Here is a 21,323-nt window from a genome sequence, read left to right on the forward strand (position 1 = left end):
CGGAAGCGACGCGCACCAGGCAAAATGGCGGCGGGCGGGCTGAGAGGCGGTGAGGCGGGAGGCGGCGCTAGCGAGGCGAGGCGGCGGGGGCGGGCCGACCGCCGTAATGGCCGCCCCGCGGCCACGGAACCGCGGCGGCGGCGGCTCGCGCCGCCCGGTCCCGCCCGTCCTCTTCCCGCTGCGGTGTGCGCCTCGCCGGGCTGCCCTGAGGCGGCACCGCCAGGTGTTCGGCGGGCGGGAGAAGGAGCGAGGTCTCGGACGGAAATCGCGGGGGTGAGGCCGGCAGAGGAGCTGCGTCTCCGTCGCCGACAGAGCCTCAGTAACCTGGGAGCCCGGCGTCAGGCCGGCCTGGGGAAGGAGCGTAACGGAGGCAGCAAGCGATGGGCGCTCCGTGGGCCCGGCGGGCCGTCCTCATTAAGACGAGTGTGGCCAGCAGGTCGAGGGAGGTTCTCCTTCCCCTCGACACTGCCCTAGTGAGGCCTCTGGAGCACTCTGTCCAGTTCTGGGCTCCCCACCTCAAGAAAGATGAAGAGCTACTGGAGAGAGTCCAGCGGAGGGCTACAAGGATGGTGAGGGGACTGGAGCATCTCTCCTACGAGGAGAGGCTGAGGGAGCTGGGCTTGTTCAGCCTGAAGAAGAGAAGGCTGAGAGGGGACCTTATAAATGGTTACAAATATCTCAAGGGTGGGTGTCAGGAGGATGGGGCCAAGCTCTTTTCAGTGGTGCCCAGCGACAGGACAAGGGGCAATGGGCACAAACTGAAGCAGAGGAAGTTCTGTCTGAACATGAGGAAGAACTTCTTCCCTCTGAGGGTGATGGAGCACTGGAACAGGCTGCCCAAGGAGGTTGTGGAGTCTCCTTCTCTGGAGATATTCAAGACCCACCTGGACAAAGTCCTCTACAACCTACTGTAGGTGACCCTGCTTCGACAGGGGTGTTGGACTAGATGACCCACAGAGGTCCCTTCCAACCCCTACCCTTCTGTGATTGATTCTGGGTGCTGGGGGTGTCGCCAGGCAAAGTTGATAGCGGTTCCCTTGGGCTGCGGGCGCCTTGCGGCGACGCGTCCCCCGCGGGTGTCCGGCGGCCCTCCGCGTGGCTGGAGTACTCGAAGCTGTTAGGATTCCCAAAACTTAAATGTGTTTATTTGTTTATTGCAAGCCATAATAAGTAAATTACTTCATGGATTCTTAATTTCAGGGTAGCGGGTTGCCATCCCAGTTCCCATCGTTTCTTGGGAACAGCCAGGTGTGATCCATCGCCCTCCCAGGTCTCGCAATGGCTGCAGAACAGGGTAACGGTTCTTCAGTGGGCTCTCGAATGCCACCATCCCTGAGCTCTGCAAGAAGCACCTTATATAAAACTCTTCAACAGCGTTTCCTTGCATACTGAAAAGAGTTAAAAATGAAACTTTTCTTTCATACTTCAGTTCGAAGTCTAATTCCTTGAGGTTATTGGTGGGAGAAAGTGAGTTGCATAGGAACAGCTACGTTCTTCGGTGAGAAATGTTCATTTTATTTTTGAGTTTCTATGAGAAGATAATCTGTTTTTCTCCAATTCAGAATGTCTTGAGACATTTACTGCAGCTCAGCCATTATAGTTCTGTGCGTATTTATAAATCTACGCCCAGCCTTCAGCTTTTCAGGAAATGCAACAAAAAAGCTGGAAATAAGAGGTGGGTTGTCATCTCACCTTAAGCATCTCAGACACGCGTGTAATAACAAATACGTAACTGTGTGACTTGTTTAGTTGCAAGGAACAGCTACACAAACCTTGGTGGCTAATGAGGTGTGTTTGTGGCAGGAGCCAATACTGTCATGCAAACTGAAGTGACTGTTTTGTTCTCCCTGACTAGAAATGTTTGGTTTCTTCCGTTTTTGCTGTTTGGGAGTTTTCCTTTCAACGCTGTGTTCCGTTCATAATGGTTGGTTCTCTAAAGGCGGGAAGTTAATAGCCCCCAATTGCAGTTTCTGGTAGTGACAAGTCTTGCAAACCGCTGGAGGAGCGGGAGAGGAAAGTAGACTCTGACTGCAAAGGGTTGACCCAGACCTGGGGAGAAGGATCTATTATTTATCAATGAATGTGGAGCAAGCAGTCGCTGCTTCCTGTGGTTACCTCCCTGCTTGTTTTCAGGCAGCATTGTGCTGATGATGTAACTGATCTATGTCATGCGGAGTCAGTAAAAATATCTTTGCACCAGGATTAATGCTCTGATCAAATTCTGATGTCTGCAGAAAAAAACCAGAACATCTTGTGGGGAAAAAAAAAATATTTTCTGGATTTGCGCAGAAGTCTCGAGAGATGCAATTTCAGTATTTTGAGGTGACATTATTTTAACCCCCCTGACTACATTATCTAAGTTTAGATGTGTTGGGGGAAACTTCTTACAGTGCCCTGCAGTTTTATTTCACTGCCTGATCTTTGGAGTAAACCAAGTTTGCTTTAACGCCTGTGCCTTTATGTGCTTTGTTGTAATTGCTTGTGCATGTTTTAGGCACGCTGAGTGGAGGAGGAGAAGAGCACAAGTGCAAAAGGAGCTCTCTGCATTGCACTGTCTGGGGGCATAGCAGCCAAAATCAGCAAGAAAGGCAGCTGCAGCTCTGTACACGGAGCCAAATCAGGCCCTGGCTGTGGTGTGGAGCGCTGCCAGCAGTGTCTGCGGTGTCCCCTGGCAAAGCACGAGAACAGGGGAGTTTACTCGAACTGAATAAAAGAACAGCTATGGGCAGCTGGTGGTGTGGGCACCCTCTCCCGGCACCCGGTGAGCGCCCCGTGGCTGGCTCTCGCTTCGCCGGAAGGCAAAGCCCTGCTGTTTGGTAGAGTTCTTGGACTCTTGGGTAGCTCGAGCTGAGACAGCTGGCAGCAGATTAAGAAAGGTCCAGGTAGCAAAGGTTCAAAGATGACATTCAGAGGTCCGGGCTGGTCTGTGGAAGAGTGGTGGTGTTGCCAGCTGTGGCAGGGCACCTTGAAGCTTTAGTTAGTAACTTGAATACCTTTCACAGGTATGTCTTCATTAGGTGTTTTCTCTGCTTTACTTATCGCTTGACTAACAACAGATGAGTTTTTGAGAGAGAAGTATTTTAATGAGAAAGGTGAAGTTATTTCTGTACATTTTTAATAGTACCAGAAAAAGTCCAGGAGCCTGTACTGAGCCCTGGTGTGCAGAAATGAGACTATTGAGGAAACTGATTTCCTCAACAGAAGATTTTTTTCTTGTTTTCCAGAAGAGAAGGAGAAGCTCTCTGAAGTTTCAGTCTTTCTGGTTGGAGAGCCGCTTACTTGCGGCAGAGATTTGAAGCAGCCCTCACTATGATAACGTGAAGATGAGAAACAGCCCGCAGACGCCCTTCCATAAAAGCCAAGAGAACGACAGCCGGTAACAGCCTAGCTTCGAACGGGAGATCTCTCCATGTCAGGGTGAGGTCCTACAGCTACACCTCTTCCGATTTCAGCTGACAGGCTGCCTGCCTGAGGAAGGCTGCAGCAGCACTGCAGCCCCGAGGGCTTGGTGGTAAACACTACAGCTTTTAGCACTGAAAGTCTCATCTGCGCTGATCTTGTGGCTGTATTCAGATAGCTCTGAAGCGGTCACGCAGCAGCTGTGCTCCACCTTGGTCAGCCTGGGTTGCATCTGGCTGGGAAAAAAAATGCAGAGGGGAAAATAACCGAAGCAGTAGGAAGAGAAGTAACAATAAAATGGACCAGATTCAGCTATGATGAAAGAACGTGAGGCTTGCGGGGCACGAGTAGCCCACTCCAATTTAATGAAAATACAAGCCGTGAAAAATACGGGGAGATTAGCGTGGTGAGTCAGTGGCTGAAGGGCCTGTTCGAGGCTGACTGTGACAGTCTTACTCCTCAGCAGACAGGGCTGCAAAAGGAAAAGACAGGGAAACAGAACTTGTTCTTTAGCAATGCCAAATTAAGTTATTGTTTTTCAGCAATGGATATCATCATTAGGGAAATTTCACTTTTTTATCCTCTTAATATATCTACACAGGAAGATTTTCTAAGGGGAGGGAAGTGCTTACACTGTTAGAATACAATGTAAGGGACTGAGAAGTATGTGTTACCTATCACAAATAAAGTCTTTTTGGATAGGAGCTGAAACTCACCCATTTTTCAGTAAGTATCCACAGGTGAAATGGTCCTGAAAACAGAGGGCCTCAACTTAAGGCCTTGTGGCCACAAAAATAAAAAAATAAAGCTAAGGACGAGCGACAGCAGGGTAGAGTGTTGCGTGCAACAGGCTGGTGACGTGATGATGTTGCTCATGCTTCAGTAAAAGCTGGGGATAATTGCTTTAAAAGGTTCACTTCAAAAACTTTCTCAAAAAGCTTTAGAAACTCACTGTATAAACATTATTTCTGTCTCTAGAGTCTATAGTGATCCTTCCCAGATGAATGGCTCAGATGGTTTCTTCATTTGTAAAAACTGTCGTATCACCCTGCTATATTTTGTAAGGTAACACAGTAAAAAATGCCATTTGCCAACCTGACAACATCCTAGTAGAGAAACTTTTTGGTTTACAGGAATTTCCTCCATGTTCTGCAGGTGTCCCTGCAAATCGCTCCAGCCCTCTCTGCCAGCGGGTGAGGAGTTAACGTGATGAGCAAGCCAGCGGTGGTAAAGTGAAAATCCCGAGCAGGTTTATTGCGAAGAGGGGGCTGGCGTTTGTGTTAGGAGTGGCCGTGGAAGGAGGGTACCTGATGCAGCATGTCAGATGGCTCCCGCATGGACACTCTGCTGCTGGTGTTCAAATACAGGCCCAGGACTCTGTTTCTACCTCCTGCATCCCAGTACTGGGGGCGAAACCCAGGTACTGTTCATCAGTTCCTTGAATGTACGAGCGTGCTGGAAGAACAGATCCCATGTCCTGCCAGTAGGCACCGAGTCACGGGAAATGTCACATTCAGTCAGCAGCGAGGCACTGGGGGCTTGCCAGAAGGTTGGATTTGGCTGGTGGGGGGTACGTGGCTGTGCCCAGCCTCCACCGCGAGGGAAGTACAGATTTATGGGCCCAGGCCCCGCGATGCTGTACCGGGAGTATGGGAAAACCCAGAGGCGCAGAGGTAGAGACAACAGCCCTGCGAGTAACGGTGTCTTCAGCTGGGATGTTGTTGCTCATATCCTGTTTGTGCTGGGGAAAATGGGGATGGAGGTGTACGCAGATGCAGTGTATCACCTTACATCACGTGTAGTGCAGCAAAACTGAAGGGGGTAATTGGGATTTATCCTGCGCTTGGGATCATCCGTGTTGCTGTTACTGCTCCTTGGCAGAGGCCACTGATAGAACCTGCCTCCAGGCAAGTGCTTTTAAAGGGTTGTTCAGCTTCACCAGTCAAGCTTCTAAGTCTTCTCATCAGGAACTGGCATTAGGACGGCAAATTACTGCTAGAGGACTCTACCCTGCCTGCCATATGGAGCTGCCTGAATCTCTACGCCTTCTGAGATGGTACAGCTCTAAGCGACGTGGCTGCAGCAGAGCGTGCATTCCCTGCGTGTGCCAGTGCGTTTAATGCCTGCCTGCCCTCCTCCTGCGGCTGCTCAGATGGAGTGGGTGGCACGGGAGAGACCTAGGAACGTGGCTGGGTGGAGTGGAAACCCTTTCCAGGGCAGCTGACCAAGGAGAAAGGATAAACTGTGCCGGGAAGGACGTAGACAAACCAACCTCACGCTGCCTCGGGAGAGGAGTGTTTGCTGGATGAACAGGAGGGGAGGTGGAGGTCCCAGCTGCTGAGAGCCAGCGTGGGCTGAGGATGCTGAAACCACCCGGTCCCTCAGGCTGGCAGGGAGCTCCTTCCGTACCATGGAGCGGTGCTCGGTCACGCTGCGGCGCTAGAAGCCAAGCTACACGCTGGTAGCGGTGCGGAGGGTTCATGCGAAAAGGGAGCGGTTTGGGGAAAGGGCACGGCGTGGGCGGGGGGTTCCAGCCCTGCCCCACGGGGCTCCTGCAGCCCACCTTGCTCCTCTGCCACGTGCCACCAAGGAAGGCCGCCAGCGCAGCCCCGCTTTGGTGATTTTACTGATATCGGAGCAAACTGGAGCTGTTAGTAACTGACCCGTGGGTGCTGTGTTTGTTGCGCCGGTGTTGTCTACCTTGTAGAGCCTTGTTGGTTGTCCAGTTTGACTTACAGATTGTATCCTGAGTGACCTGGTGGTCCTGCAGCTCCCTAGCCAGCCTGTGCTTAGGTGAATCATGGAACGCTTTGGGTTGGAATGGATCTTTAGAGGTCATCAGGCCCAAGCTCCCTGCACTGAGCAGGGACATCTTCAACTAGACCAGATCACTCAGAGCCCCGTCCAACCTGGCCTTGAATTTCCAGGGATGGAGCCTCCACTCCCTTTCTGGGCAATCTGTGCCAGTGTTTCACCACCCTTATTGCAAAAAATTTCTCCCTTATATCTAGTCTAAATCTGCCCTCCCTTAGTTTAAAGCCATTGCTCCTTGTCCTATCACAACAGGCCCTGCTGATAATATTTTCCCCATCTTTCCTATAGGCCCCCTTCAGGTACTGGAAGGCTGCTGTAAGGTCTTCCTGCAGCCTTCTCTTCTCCAGGCTGAACAGCCTCAACTCTCTCAGCCTGTCCCCAGAGGAGAGGTGCTCCAGCCCTCGGATCATCTTTGTTGCCGTCCTCTGGACCCACTCCAACAGCTCCATGTCCTTCTTGTGCTGGGGCTCCAGAGGTGGACAGGACACAGGACTCCAGGTGAGGTCTCACCAGAGCAGAGCAGAGGGGCAGAATCATCTCCCTTGACCTGCTGGCCACGCTTCTCTTGATGCAGCCCAGGACACGGTTGGCCCCCTGGGCTGTGACCGCACATTGGTGGCTTGTGTCCAGCTTTTCATTCACCAGTACCCCCAAGTCCTTCTCAGCAGGGCTGCTCTCAATCCCTTCATCCCCCAACCTGTATTTATAGTGGGGGTTGCCCCGACTCAGGTGCAGGACCTTGCCCTTGGCCTTGCTGAACCTCATGAGGTTGACACAGGCCCATTTCCCAGCTTATCCAGGTCCCTCTGGCTGGCATCCCGTCCTTCTGGTGTGTCAACTGCAGCTCTCAGCTTGGGGGAGCTCCCTAGCCAGCCTGTGCTTAGGTGAAACAATGAGCTTGGTAAGATCTGATTAACGAAGACTGTTTTGTAAGGACCGAGATTATCAGGCCCTGATAGTGACTGGTTGATTGCCTGTGCCTTATTAACTTTTACTGTTCATTTCGTGCTCAGTGGGTGGATACACCCGTGAAAGTTTAAGCTATTTGTAAACGAACGATGTGTGATCCGAGTGGGAGCGCCGTGGCCTCGCCCCGGCCAGCAGCCGAGCTCAGCCTGAACTGGCCAAGCGCGGCGAGCGGTGGCAAACCGGGCGGCGCAAGCACGAGCCGAGAGTTTCCATTGCGCGGGCCCCGGATCCGCGGCTGGCGGAGAGGGGCACGCGGCAGCCTTACGCCGACTGATCTGATTAGCGGCGCCCGGCTGTCATCAGCGGCAGAGATCGGCGCGGGGGGGACACGTGGTGACGCGAGTGCCAGGCACCGCGTTGGAGCGGAGTGTCCCGGGCGCGACTGTCACGCGTGGGAGCTGAGCGCTGCCCACCTTGGCTGTGCCATCCCCCTGCAGTAGTAGCCAGGGGTGGCCTGTCCTCTGCGGGAGGAGCATTCCCTGACACTGCCCATCCCTCACTCAGCCCACGCAGTAAACTGAACCTAGCGGGTGGCCTGTCCTTTCCCTACTGTAATCTCAATTTCCTAAATATTCATAGTAACCTAAAACAAAAGGCTGGAAAATTCAAAAATAGAATTAATTTGTAACTATGGTGCTACACTCAGAAATATTCTAAAAAGGGCAGTGGGTCAGATACCTCAGATGTGTCTGCTCTGTAACTCTTCATCCCAGAATTTCAGACCTGCAGGGACCTACGTCAAGAGCCTACACATAAAGATATAAAGCACTTCAAATTGTGTGCATTCATCTTCCCCTGTAGTTAACCTGTCTCTCTTCAGTATTCTTTTTGGGCAAAAGTTTTCTTCCTGTATTTTCTTTTAATGATTCCTCACCAAGTCAGTTTACAACTAGATGACTTTTGTAAACCAGATGCCCTCGCATGAAGCTTCTATTCCAGACGTCTAATCCGTGACCCGGGAACACGGCAGTGCTGTAATCCCTGGTGTAAATGCAGCCATACCGTTTACGTGCTGGTCGACACCTGCATTACAAACGCTTAAAATAAGGTTCCTCTTCATGTACTTAAGCGAGAAAGAAAAAATTCTTTTTGTAGTATCTTACGTTGGCTTCGGAATGGTACGGCACGCGCTGCGCACTGGATGTGGCAGCGCCAGGTCCTGCCGCGCGTCTCCCGGGCGGCGTGCGGTCAGCCGGGAAGAGCAGCGGTGCCCAGCCTGACTCGGGCGCTGCTCCTGCTGCCCCTCCACTCCTGCACGCTGGGGTGCAGGGAGAGAAACAGAGAAACAGTAGCCAGAAAGCAAGGGAAGGAGAAAAAGGGCTTGTCTGTGGTGGATTTGGACAGAAATCAGCAGCCGGGAGTCCCGGTGAAGAGCGGTGGGGCAGCAACGTGAGGCTCCGAGCGTAGAGAAGAAGGGAGTGAGGAGGGGGCTGGGTTGTGAAGGAGAGATGCATCCAGTCGTACGATAGGGAGATCCTTAATAAATACACTGGGCTCTGCTTTCGTCCACCTTCTGTTATGCACGCACCCTGTTGTACTCTAACCACTGGTTTAATACCACTGGTATAATCCAAATTTACTGCAGTACCCCCCAGCTAATAGCTATATTAATTCTCATAACCCTGCAGCCCATTGCTTGTATGACGAGTGGAAGAGTCCTTAGAACATCATTCTGCTTCTTTTACTCTACATCTGCCAGTTGGAAGTGCCTCAGGGTGTGTCTGACTGGAGTTCAGAGGTTGTGGATACAGGATCCTCAAGCGTGAAGGAACTTACATTTTCAAATAATGACACTTAGTCTTTTTAGCGCCCATAGTAGGTCTCCAGGAAGTATCTGGCGACATTAAAACGCAGGCTGTCAGACCTCAGGCCACGATGTCTACCCCTCGCCCACCAGGATGAGCGTAGCGCTGTGCCAGAGGAAAGGCTGATCTGCTTGTGAAACCCCCCCACGAACCAGGGAACACGGAGCCACAAACTCAGAAGAACATGTCAAACTTCGACCTTTCACTCTCCATCCTCCCCCCAAAAATCCGCTTTGGTGCTGAAGGTTGTGGCATCACTTCAGCTTCAGACTGCAGAGTAGGTTGTGATGAGTTAACTTTAAAAACACGCGTTTGTAGGCTTCCACATCTGAGCTATTCAGGCAGAGTGTGTTTTGTGTTGAGATGAAAGGAACCACAACCCCGAGGTGCCTGCCCCTCCCCACAGAAGATGGCTACGCCCGAGGCAAACATCACAGCAGGGACATCATTCAGACAGGTGAGTCAGACTCTCTGTTTCCTAAGTGAAGTGCAATGTAGGAAGCATCTTGACTGTTCGAGATGCTGAATAAAAACACCACATCGGCTTCCCCCTGACATTCAAATAAATAGAGGGTTTAAGGGGATTTGAAATTGTTAGTGATTTTTTTGTGGAATGAAGGGCTTCATCACTGCAGGTACAGGACCAGTCTGTCTCTTGCCTGCTTGTTATTCTTTATGTCCATTGCAAATTAAGTTTTATCCTGTACCTTTCCCCCTCTGCTATTCATCTGTAGTAATTTGATTTCGTTTCCTCTTTTTTTTTTTTTTAATATACAACTCCTGACTTGGCCAAGCTGACTGCTTAGTACAAGTTACATCCTTTGTTTGCACTGGGATAGCTGCTGGCTGTGACCCTGGTATAGCTGGTTGCTCTAAAGAGAGCGTCAACTCCCCTAAATCATTTTTTTTCTTTACACTTGGTTCCTACAGGATCTTACCAAGGGCTTCTGTCAATTTACTGAATGTAATTTATCTTGTTGTCTCTCTCTCCTTTCCTTTCAGAATCATGAATGTTGTCACTTTATGGTTGTTATCATCTAACCTGCCTTTCAGCCGTAACCGAATCTAGTAAAGCCGCCTCTCAGCTGCTTTCTCTACTTCATACAGCGTATTTATTTCACATGGGTTCCAAGAACTTACCAAAGAGCCCATCTCCTGATGTAGACGTTTCCAAATAGACACCCACTAGGTAAAATTTCTCAGTCTCACCAGTGCAGTTGTTTGGATGACTGTCAGTTGTTAAAAAAAAAAAATGATGTGGCGCATTTCTGTGCAACTCTAGCACAAGCCCTATGCTTGACAACCTTTGTCTCTGTGCCTGCAACCTCTCCCGCTCCCCACATTGCTACTGTGAGTAAGATAAATTGTACCTGAGAGGTGTGTGGTTTTCCCCAGTGCAGGTTTTCCCCACAGTGCAGACAGACATACCCATTACAGATGTCTGAAGTTAGGCAAGATGGATCCCACGGTTCCAGTCTGATCAAGGTCCTCTGACACATCTGGATGCCATCTACCAGTATCTTCACTGTGAGAGCAGTTGCTCACGTCCACTGGTAGTGCACATTTCATCAGCTTCAAGACAGAAATACTAGAAAAGGAGCTGAACATATCTAACAGAGAAAATCTGAAGAGAAAATCTTCTAGGAAAAAGCCTTTACTTGAAGTCAGTTTGTTTTCACTACAGAGTCCCAAGCCCTCTGCTCCTCTATTAAATGAACATTTGGGGATTCACAGCAAAAGGCTATTTGTCCTAGCAGTGGGGGTGATACTTTACTGAGGACTCTTAATAACTGTTAAAAACAATGTAAAATTGGGTAATCTTTTGCGTTTTAAAACATTGTTGGAAATGGAAATACAGTACTTCATATGAATGCTAGTACATTTATCCAGCTTTTCTTTTAAAGATTTGAGCGGCGCTTTTTAGATCTAAATTTAGATTTACGAGGAGAGGCTGAGGCAGCTGGGCTTGTTCAGCCTGAAGAAGAGCAGGCTGAGAGGGGACCTTATAAATGCTTCTAAATATCTCAAGAGTGGGTGTCAGGAGGATGGGGCCAGACTCTTTTCAGTGGAGCCCAGCGACAGGACAAGGGGCAAGGGGCACAAACTGAAGCACAGGAAGTTCCGTCTGAACATGAGGAAGAACTTCTTCCCTCTGAGGTTGATGGAGCCCTGGAACAGGCTGCTCAGGGAGGTTGTGGAGTCTCCTTCTCTGGAGATATTCAAGACCCGCCTGGACAAGGTCCTGTGCAGCCTGCTGTAGGTGACCCTGCTTCGGCAGGGAGGTTGGACTGGATGACCCACAGAGGTCCCTTCTAACCCCGAACATTCTGTGATTCTGTGATGTGAAATACTTCGATGACGACCCATTTACCCAATAAATTTTCTGACTTTTTTAAAAGAACCTGCTGAAATAATTATAAGAACCATCCCCCTACTCCCCCCCCTTGTTTTTTATTAAAAGACAGTTCTAAAAATGGAGGCTTACGCATTCATTAGATTTTCACTGTATAAAAATGTACAGTGGTTTTATTGACATGTACATTCCATTATGTTTACAGCTGCAAGATATGAGGCACACTCAGTATTGCACTTCATTAAAATTTCAGGCTCAAACATAACCCAGAAGTTTAAATGAAACTGCTGTTGTAATTTAATAATTCTTATACAGGACAAACATTGATACCTTTATATACAGCGTGATACTTGTTACATTTATGCCTTCCTAACACAATTTCCTTTTTTTTATAACAGTCTAGGAAATAAACCAGAATATTCCTCTTTCCCCATCCCCACTTGTGATGCGTTACAATTGTACAAGATTACAAAAAGTCAGTATACAATAATCAATATTTTTTCTTTCTCCTGAAAGCCAGCATCATTCATAGTCCACAGACACACAGATCCTTTAATAGCAATTATTTATTTGTAAATGTCCAATGTTTCCTAGCCGATGACTGTAATGGCCACATGCAAACACCTCACAAGTTTTGATGTCTCGGTTCAAAAAATGTCAATATCTCACAGCAAGAATTATGTACACGGTATTTGGCATCCTTCTTGCACTGTAAATTGTTCCTTTTACCTGGGTTATGAAATGGTCCCGTCCTCATCCCAGCTGGACTTTTATTTTCAGGACACTTGAGGGATGAGGGCACCTGTTTTGCTCTGGTAAAAAAAAAAAATTGCTAGTCTAAAAAGTGTGAGCATTTCTGCAAACCCCACAACCCAGAGCAAACTCTTCACCAGTGGGTGGATGGACAACATGAAGTGGACATTCTGTTCCTTCAAGTTGTTTACCTTTGGGACCTACAGTGAATTTAAGGGGAAAAAGAAAAGAAGAGATTAATGCTTGCAGACTCGATGTAAATAAACATACAGTACTTTCCTCAAAAACATGCCAAGTGAAGGTAAGACGTCTTATAACATGAACTTATAAGGCATCAAAAATGAAGGCTTAAGAAACAGCAGACAGAAAGGTGCTTTCACCCAGTCGAACTGTAGCAAAAAGTCTAAAGGCTTAACAGGCCAAGAGAAAAAAATGTCAGCTAGATCTGACAAAACATGACCAAAACCCGCTAGCTCCTTAAAACAGTTATTTGAACAGAAATATCAACTGCCATGTAATTTAAGATCAAACTGCCATGTAATTTAAAATAAATCAAATTCAAAGTAAAAAAGGCAAAAAGCTTATAGAGACAATCACTAAAATAAGTTTAATCTCATTAATACTGTAGAAGAAATTCACACAATCTAAAAGCAAAATTGATAAATATGAACAAGAGCTTCACTCTGCAGTAAAGCATAATTCTGAGGTCATACCAGGAATCATGGTGTTTTTTTTGTTTACTTCTTTCATGTAAATACCTTCACCAAAAAGATCTCACCTTTTTTTCAGCAGCAAGGTAAATGATACCATTTATTGAGACCAATCAATGGCACAAGACGTTAGACACCAAGGCACTGGGGTGACAGTTTGCACGTGACAGGTACCCAAGTACAGGTATAGCCTCTAACAGCAGTGTGTTGATTTTTTCTATAGAATTTTAACACATCATTACACAGCTGAAGTCCGCATTAAGCGTTGCTAAATTGAAACGTCTTTCTTTATCAAAGCTTCCGGTGTTCAACGGATCAGTGTGATGACATTGCCTGTGTTACTGCCAGCAAACCAAAAAAATCAAAGCCACGCACAGAACAAGCCCATTCTAATATCATTCAAGATACTGAATTTAAAATTTGCATGACTGACCCTGTGGTCTTCCTAAAAATTATCAGCAAGAGAAGTTCAGTAATTAGTTCCAATTGATATTCTGATCTCAGAATTCAGTGTGGTAAATTTGCTTGGTAAAAATACTACCTGCAGGACAGTGTGGGAGCTCTTCTTTCGGGATGCTTGTCATTCTTTGGAAATCATCATGGCAAGCGTTGCAAAAATGCGTTGTCCCAAAACAGAAAAAAACAGCGACTGAACAGCAGTAGCGACATTTGTACTCCAGGAAATCTGTACCGTGTTTGGGACACATCTGAACAAAAGAAAACAGACAGCGGTAAGGGAAGTACCCATGCTGCAACAATCCCAACAACACCTTTCTACATTCTGCAGTGTGCATTAACATTATACAATATTACACAAGACATGTAATTACAAGTGACTGACTGATTCTACAGCTCAGGTACTCGGAGCTTCAGAACGAAATAAAAACACGAATGCACGTTCTTGACTTACCTGAGCCCTTGAAACATCAGAGCATGCACCGCAAATAAGCTCTCTTGGATCATAGTCATCTCCTTGTCCAGCCTCAGCATCGCAACGAGCTTCACCACCAAAATACGCCTTGATTGTATACAGAAATGATTGGACATGAAACCAGAGACAACCATTATTTTAACAAATTCAATTTGTCAGCGGAAAATGATGAATAACAGCCGTTACAGTAGTCTCCACTATTCTGGTATCTCTTGACTCTGTCCCTAGATGTGTGTTGTTGAGGCAGTGAGACAACATCTCTCAATCTCAGAATAAACAAGACCAAAAGTTGTGCACCATACTCTGGTCTATGCAAGTGACTGCAAGGCTTTTGAAACAGTATTTGGATGCTCTACGAACTACGCAAGAAAAACAGGACTGAAGCTGAAGGCAGCAGAGAAAACGTCTTCACAGGAGGGCGTTTTACTAGCCATAAGGAGTATCGGTTTTTAAGCTCACGTGAGATTCTTTATAATTAGAATTTTGCTATTTTCTACAAATTCGTTCTGCTTTCTCGTCTTACTCTACCAGGACACACTGGGCACAAAAATTTACCACGTAAGACTGCCAGCTCTGATGAATTTCTTCATATACTGAGGTGTTTTCACGTGGAGTGGTGAGGTGAGTAGCTTCCTTCCTTCGTTACTATCTCATTAACTAAACAGACAGCGCACAAAATTCTTGCTCTTGGCAATTCTTGCCTTTCTGCAGTAATTGTAAAAAGAACATGGCAAGTGGTCTCTAGGCAGCTATGAGGAAGGAAAAACCTAAGCAGCCCACCTTCCCCCAAACTCCACAGGCTAAAAAGAAAAGGGAGTCCTATGGCACGTACGTCAGGGGATTAGGTAGTCGTTTGGGGTCAACAGGTGCTGGAGGAAGGAGAGAAATTAGAAACTGAACGTTGCTGTTCAGACATACGGACATGGTACAAAAGCGAATAACGAGATACAAGGGAAGGAAAAAGAGGGCAGTAAGAAAAACACTGAAATACCGAGTATCAAATACTGGAAAGAAAGTGTAATGAAAAACAGGAAAGGACTAAAAACTGGAGCAAGTAAGATGCAAAAAGGAATTATTTTTGTAAGGCAGGCAAAAAAGGCGGTAGCCAAGTCACTGAGGGATAAGCAAAAACTGATTAACTGTGGGAGGCAGGAACAAAAGTGAACCGAGTAACTGTTGTAACGAGCTACAGGGATTCATTACTGCTCTTCTCTAGCATATGGAAGTTAATCCTTTCTCCTCTTATTTCCAAATTGTGCACTTCCATTTAACAAAAAAAACTATTGGGGTTTCCTTGAAAATTTGATCATGAAGCTGCCTTATTCCATTCACTCCTAAGGGAAACGGAAAAAGATGTGATCAAGATGGGCACTAAAATCAGCTTCAGGTGAAAGAAGCAATGGGAGGGGTTCAGTGGTTATCCAAACTTTCTCTAACCGTAGTCTCTAACCTTAAAGAACATTTGTCCCTTCTCTGCTGGTGGGAAATCAGGGGCTATCTGTGTACGATTTCTGTCTTCTGGATAAATTTCGTGTTCTCTACCTGAAGAAAACTGTACATATATGACCTGGAGTCCAGCAGGCTAGAACACACATTTCCACTTTCTTCTTACAAAGTCAGTTTACTGTAGTTCCAATCGACTCCAACTAGGGTAAAAGTAATATTTAGGTGGAATCTTAGTGAGGAACTCCCTGTATCAAACAGTTAGAGCAAAACCTTTATGTTATTTTAACGTTCATGTAAAGTATGAGTTGGAAGTGGGACAAAGGGATGGTTGGTGTCCTAACACAGTCTCATCTGCACATTCTTCTGAGGAGGCTGTCACCTCTATGCGCTTTTGGTTTCTGAATTGCTCCGTATATACCTTTGAGCTTTATGAGATAAAACACTGCATACATCTAACTTGCTCAATGCTTTTTAAATTATGATTCAGCAACATAATTTCTTTTCCTGCTTTCCTACTCCACACATAGAGTACTAAATACATGTTCTATTCTTCAAGAAATTACTTTTGAAACTGTAACATACATTTAGTTTGAGGAAGTCCTACTTGTCATACCTTTTTGCACTTGTAGCAAACATAGTAAGCGTATCTGTTCATAGCGTAGCCAGCTGGGTCGTTATAAAATCTGACACCTGGTGTTGTGATGGCCTCGCTCTTGTGCAACCCTTCATACTCCAGTCTCATTAGCGCTTTTCTCCGTACGTCTTCATAGAGTTCTTTGATTGGATCAAGCAAATCCTTTAATACTGAATGATTGATTTTGTTCTGAAACAAAAAACTGATTAAAATATCTTGCCTCTTTATTACAACAGCTGTGATAATTTGTATTATGGCCAAACACAAATAGCATAATGGATGTCATAAAAAACAAAGAGCTCGGGCAATGGACATTTCAAAAAATGGCTGATATAGCATGTACTTTATTTGCTGCAAAAATAATATCCAGGAATGCTTTTTATATGGCCTTTTGTGATATGAAATCATCAGCCCTTACAACAGACTGTAATGACTGCAGAGGGATAGTAAAGGGTATGTGAAATATTCACCACAGCACAGGAATATTGTGATTGTATGTTTTCTCTGATTTTGTTCCTTTTTGACTTGCTGCTCAGCAATTAAGAACAGTGACTGACAGTCCTCTATGCCAGGTCTTTATCATTTAATAGTCACAAGCTGTTGCCATAAATTACCAAAATACAGCACAAAGGGAAACACATAGCACGCAGAATGGCTGACCATTCCCGAATTTCATATTCCTAGGCTGATGAGGTACTCTCCTTCCCACCAGTTATCATACGCTTTTGCTTACAGCAATTATGATTTTTTTAGAGTACGAGAGGAATTTTTAGTAATTTAAGCTGAACTAAGTACGTATATTCTTCAGCTCTGTCCTCACACTGGAAAGCAAAGCAGCCTTAAAAGGGGTTAGTGACATAGAGAAGCCGCGTTTCCTGCTTCAGATAATGTGCATTAAGATTACTTCTTCCTCCCGTGCCTGCCCCAAATATTGGAAATTTACAAGCTCATGGTGCTAAGAATAAAACAATTAAAATAATGTCTGCATTATGCTTTCTTTTTAAGAGGACCCTTACTTCAGGGAACAGTCGGGGAAGGTAGAAGAAGGTAAAAGGAGGTGCATCGATGATACCTGTTCTTTACTGACATAAGAAATTAAGGAAACAAGTGACATATAACTAATTTATATTGTAACAAGCAATACATTATTTAAAAAAATAAAAAAGGAAAGGAAAACCAAAGACAGTATTAGGTAACTTGTTTGACCTAGGCAGTAAACACGTAGCTCATTTACCTTGCAAATAGGACAGGACATAAACCCAAAAGTTATCCTTGGCCCAAGCCATCTGTTTTCTAGTACTCGCTGACAGCACTGCAAATGGAAAACGTGGCTGCAGTCCAGCTTTAGAAAAGAATAAATGTAAGTGAACACCAGAAGCTACATTAACCACTAAAACAGAAGTAGTTACTTGCTTTTAGGTGGCTACATATATCAATTCCAAAATTAATTTATTTAAAGTCTTAGAAGACCCATTTTCTTCTTAACAAAGAGAAAGAATATAAAACAGTCATTAACATCACAACCTTTCCGCTCCAAAACCACCAGTGGACATATGAAATATATATATGTGAAGTACATCCATCAATTACCTCAGCTGTTTTTCTCCTTTATAAAATACCATATATTTTACTAAAGTAGGCACAGCAAACGAAATTGATACAATCTGCTTTCTTGACATAGCAGTAATGCCAGACAAAAAGAAAGCTTTTTAAGTAACTTCTGTATTGTTATGGTGTCTGTTTTGAAGTTTTTAAGAGTGTAATTTGAAGGACTTCTTATTTTAACTTCTTCCGCACTTAACATTACAACCGTAACATTAATCTGTTAAAAGGGGGTGGAAAAAAAAAGATAAACCTGGATAGCTGGTGCTGCTGAAAGTGCTTCAGTAAAGCAGATCATGCACATGTCGTCAGCATCTTGTTTCAGAGTTGTCGTGCTCTTCTCACAGCCGTGCAAGCACGGCAAACAGTGCTCCTCGTTCTTAACGCCTCCGCATGGATGGCCGCAGGGGTGCGTCTTGCTGCAGGCAATTTTAGCGTACTCCTATTAAAAGTAAATAATTCATCTTTTTTTCCCCCTCCACCGAATGGTGTGACACAGTGCCGCTTTTTGAAGGATTCCTGGCTCGTGCAGCAAATTAAGGCGAAAGAATCATGATTCATGTTGTCTGCTGTTACAGCAGGTACGTGGGAAAAATGGCACGTTTTGTGTACTTGAAGTAGAACGGATAACCCTCACAGAATGTTCACAGAATGTTCGGGGTTGGAAGGGACCTCTGTGGGTCATCTAGTCCAACCCCCCTGGGGTTGAATATCTCCAGCGGGTCTTGAATACCTCGAGAAGGAGACTCCACAACCTCCCTGGGCAACCTTCGTTTACTTATGTTACTCCTGAATAGCAATGGTATAGTGAAGTTGTAATTTTTAAATTTTAACTTTTAATTTTACTATAAAGAGAAATATTCTTTAATCCCCCATGTATATTTAGTATGTTAAGTGCCTCCTGCATAAAAGCTTTGCTCGCCCTGTATTAACAGCCTTTAAGATATCTGCAGATTTAGGTCCTTGAGGAAAGGTATGAAGTAACCCACTCTTAAGAACACATTATGAGCTAATCATTCACCAGCATAAAGCACTTTTACATGGAAACGGTATTTTAACCACCTCTAATTCCTATCCCTAGTAAGTAGAAAACTTATAAAAGTTGCCCAGAAGCTAAAAATGAATTGAACTGAATTAATTAACAAAAATAAAATATATTCAGTAGGCTGAGAGAGAAAAAAAAAAGAAGACAAGTTTGCCACACAGAAACAGAAATAAACAGGGTGGGCTAAGAAACTGGTTTGGATTTGGCCCTCTGCCAACTGTACCTGTCCTGTAGGGCACAAAACTGCCTCGGGACGCAAGGATGGTGCTGACAAACCTGGCAAAGCCTTAAATGTTCAATGCTCGCATAATAAAAGCAGTTTGCATAACAGCCTGTTTATCAAACTGCTTTCATCAAGCTTTCCAGTACACTAGACTTCATCCTGACAGCGTGTGTTTTACTTTACACTTGGAACGCTATTGTGAAAACTTGAGGTACCTTTGAAGATAACAATGAAACTACTCAGTATTTTGGTTGACTGTTGGTGTTTGTAGCCTGTAATTAAGCATTTATAGACTTGCAAATATTTGAATTACAATACAATATTCAATATTCAAACCTTTTCATATGAGAGTTCTGACTTAAAATGGTCCACAGGGATGAACAAGGTTTACTCAAAATAAGGAATCAATCTGAACCTGCAGTCTCTTCTATTTATGTAACTCACAGTGATTGGTATTCGTTAATACCTGGCAATCTGTATCAGAACAAACGCTTCCCACTGCTGATAATTCTGTTCCGCTCCTACAGCCACAGAAACGACACGCTTCAGAACTGCTGGTGGTCGGTTTGCCTAGGTCCGCAAAAGTAAATAAAAACAAAAATGGCAATGAAACATGAGGGACTGATACTCTAACAACAGACATCTAAACAACAATTACAGAAAACTACCAGAAAACCAGCAATTCTTAATGCAGTTAAACTATTTTGTTTTTATTAACTAACAACTGAAAGCATTACCCTAAAGCAGGTGGAAACCCCAAATCGTTTTTTTTTTTTTTGGGACAAACACTCACATAAAAGGTAAAAATAGTCAGGATAAAGAGCAAGTAATAACAGCTGTGTTTTACCTGTTTGTTCTCTAAACTCCACCATAGCTTTCATAGTTTTAGAATCTGCTAACGCCATCAGCCAGAAAAGTTTGGTCCTACCACAGCCCTCATGGAGATCAACTTTGATAGCTTCCTCCTCTTCTTTGAATACCTGTCAGGTCAACCAAACAGATAAAAAAATAGCGTCCCTGTGTTATTTTTGTCACCGTTTCTTTGGATTTTCATCAGCTGTTTTACAGATTCTGTGGAGTTTGTCTACTGCAAGATATTTTTCTTTGATGCATTCCATGATTTGTACGTATTGCAGAATGTTTTTAAAAGTAAAAATACATAAAATCGATGCTTGAGCTAACATGGCTGGGAAACAATAGTGCAGCAAAGCTGAGAAGAGATCTGCACAACATTTTTTCTAATTTAAAAAATACAGAGCTTGGACTTCATAACTACCGTTCAACTCATCCAGTAGGCCACAGTACAATAAAAGCGCAAGATAAAACTAGAAATAAACTACTAACAAGGTTATGTGAAGTTATCAAAACAACACTGATAATTATGGTCCTAATAATATGTACTGTACAATAACAACTAAGTAAATGTGTAATATTAATATTTTTTACTTTCACATAAAAACACAGTGGATGCTTTTGGCTACAATGAGGAAAATTTAAATTTTTTGCAAAAAATCAAAAAACTGCACGAGATCCTTAGGGGACTTTATGCAGTCTCTTCTTTTTCTTCTTTTGGAAATTTTGAAGGCAGTTCTGTTTTCATTCATTTCACCTGCAATGCAATACAAGTTAGTATTTTCCTGGCTACGGACGTACAAACTAAATTTAAACTTCGTTTTAATTTGTATTAGAGTCAGGAAAAAAAAAACTCTAGCTGCTTCACAAAGAATTCACTTAAGCAGGTCATGGTAACTTACACGCTGTCGTTTCTTGGAGGGAGAGAAAATACATTTAGAGGTATGTACGACAGAAGCTGGACAAAGAACAGGAAGCTAACAGAAAACAGCAGACAGGGAACATGACAGAATCTAAAATTTAAATTGAGGGGCTTGACGGGAGAGATGTAAAGGTAAAGGTGGTGAATAAAGAGTAAAAATTTAAACATGCTTTCAGAAGTAAAATGGAAAATCTGATAAGTAGCTATGTTGGACAGATTAAAGGAGAGATGTGAGGACTTTCACAAGATAAGAACTTACTTTTTATCAACTGTAATCTGAACAGGCTATACGGGAGAAATCAGAAAAATAAATGAGACTAGACTGTGCTGTGCCATGACGGAAGAGTAGACATATGAAATCATCATCTTAGGATGACAAAACAGAAAAAATCCCAAGGGGGTTGCGAAGATTCTGGCCAGGAAACAGAAGATAACACATCCACGTGGAACGTCCAGGCTGAGTCTGTGCTGCGGATGCCGAGGCACCAAGGAGCTCAGCGGAGTGAAACTCAGTGCCAGCCATCTGAAGCTTACACCACGCGTGCTCTAGACTAGCTGATCCCTTGCACCGAATGACCATTAGCAGTGTCTCCCTGCGTCTATCTTTTTTTTGTTGTTTTCAGTTTCACCTGAAAGGAATCCAGCTCATGCACTCCAAGGCTGCTCTATAACACAAACCAACGCGAGGTAAGGAGATAAGGAGATCCGCTTCAAAAGTCCATTCCTGATCATAACTGAAAAGCTAATGTAGATGCACACCAGGAGAGGGAGAGGAGGAATGATTTCCATTAAATTAACTTTATTAGTGAGATTTATTATTTTAGCCTTGGTACAAACGTAAGTAGTCAGAGGGAAAGGGGAAAAT

General features: G+C 44.8%; 1 protein-coding gene and 1 long non-coding RNA gene across 17 annotated transcripts in view; one reads left to right on the top strand and one right to left on the bottom strand.

The window, feature by feature from the left end:
- The first annotated feature begins 1,201 nt into the window (after positions 1–1,201).
- LOC142361638 (uncharacterized) lies at positions 1,202–6,085 on the top strand. The gene is made up of 3 exons (XR_012764278.1): positions 1,202–1,675; positions 3,225–3,417; positions 4,555–6,085. It is a non-coding gene; the product is annotated as an uncharacterized LOC142361638 (long non-coding RNA).
- Positions 6,086–11,479: 5,394 nt separating this feature from the next.
- MYCBP2 (MYC binding protein 2) overlaps positions 11,480–21,323 on the bottom strand; it is a 204,760-nt gene continuing 194,916 nt past the window's right edge. For all 16 annotated transcript variants that reach the window (XM_075423340.1, XM_075423377.1, XM_075423419.1 and 13 more), the window contains 8 exons: positions 19,532–19,664; positions 19,151–19,254; positions 17,670–17,858; positions 17,049–17,156; positions 15,794–16,003; positions 13,714–13,821; positions 13,345–13,510; positions 11,480–12,293 (listed from right to left, as the gene is read on the bottom strand). In XM_075423340.1, coding sequence (XP_075279455.1) covers positions 12,178–12,293; positions 13,345–13,510; positions 13,714–13,821; positions 15,794–16,003; positions 17,049–17,156; positions 17,670–17,858; positions 19,151–19,254; positions 19,532–19,664 — 1,134 coding nt within the window. In that variant the 3' untranslated portion in view covers positions 11,480–12,177. The remainder of the gene's footprint in view (positions 12,294–13,344; positions 13,511–13,713; positions 13,822–15,793; positions 16,004–17,048; positions 17,157–17,669; positions 17,859–19,150; positions 19,255–19,531; positions 19,665–21,323) is intronic.

Source organism: Opisthocomus hoazin, chromosome 1 (assembly GCF_030867145.1).
Source record: "Opisthocomus hoazin isolate bOpiHoa1 chromosome 1, bOpiHoa1.hap1, whole genome shotgun sequence".
In the NCBI taxonomy this organism is placed as follows: Eukaryota; Metazoa; Chordata; class Aves; order Opisthocomiformes; family Opisthocomidae; genus Opisthocomus; species Opisthocomus hoazin.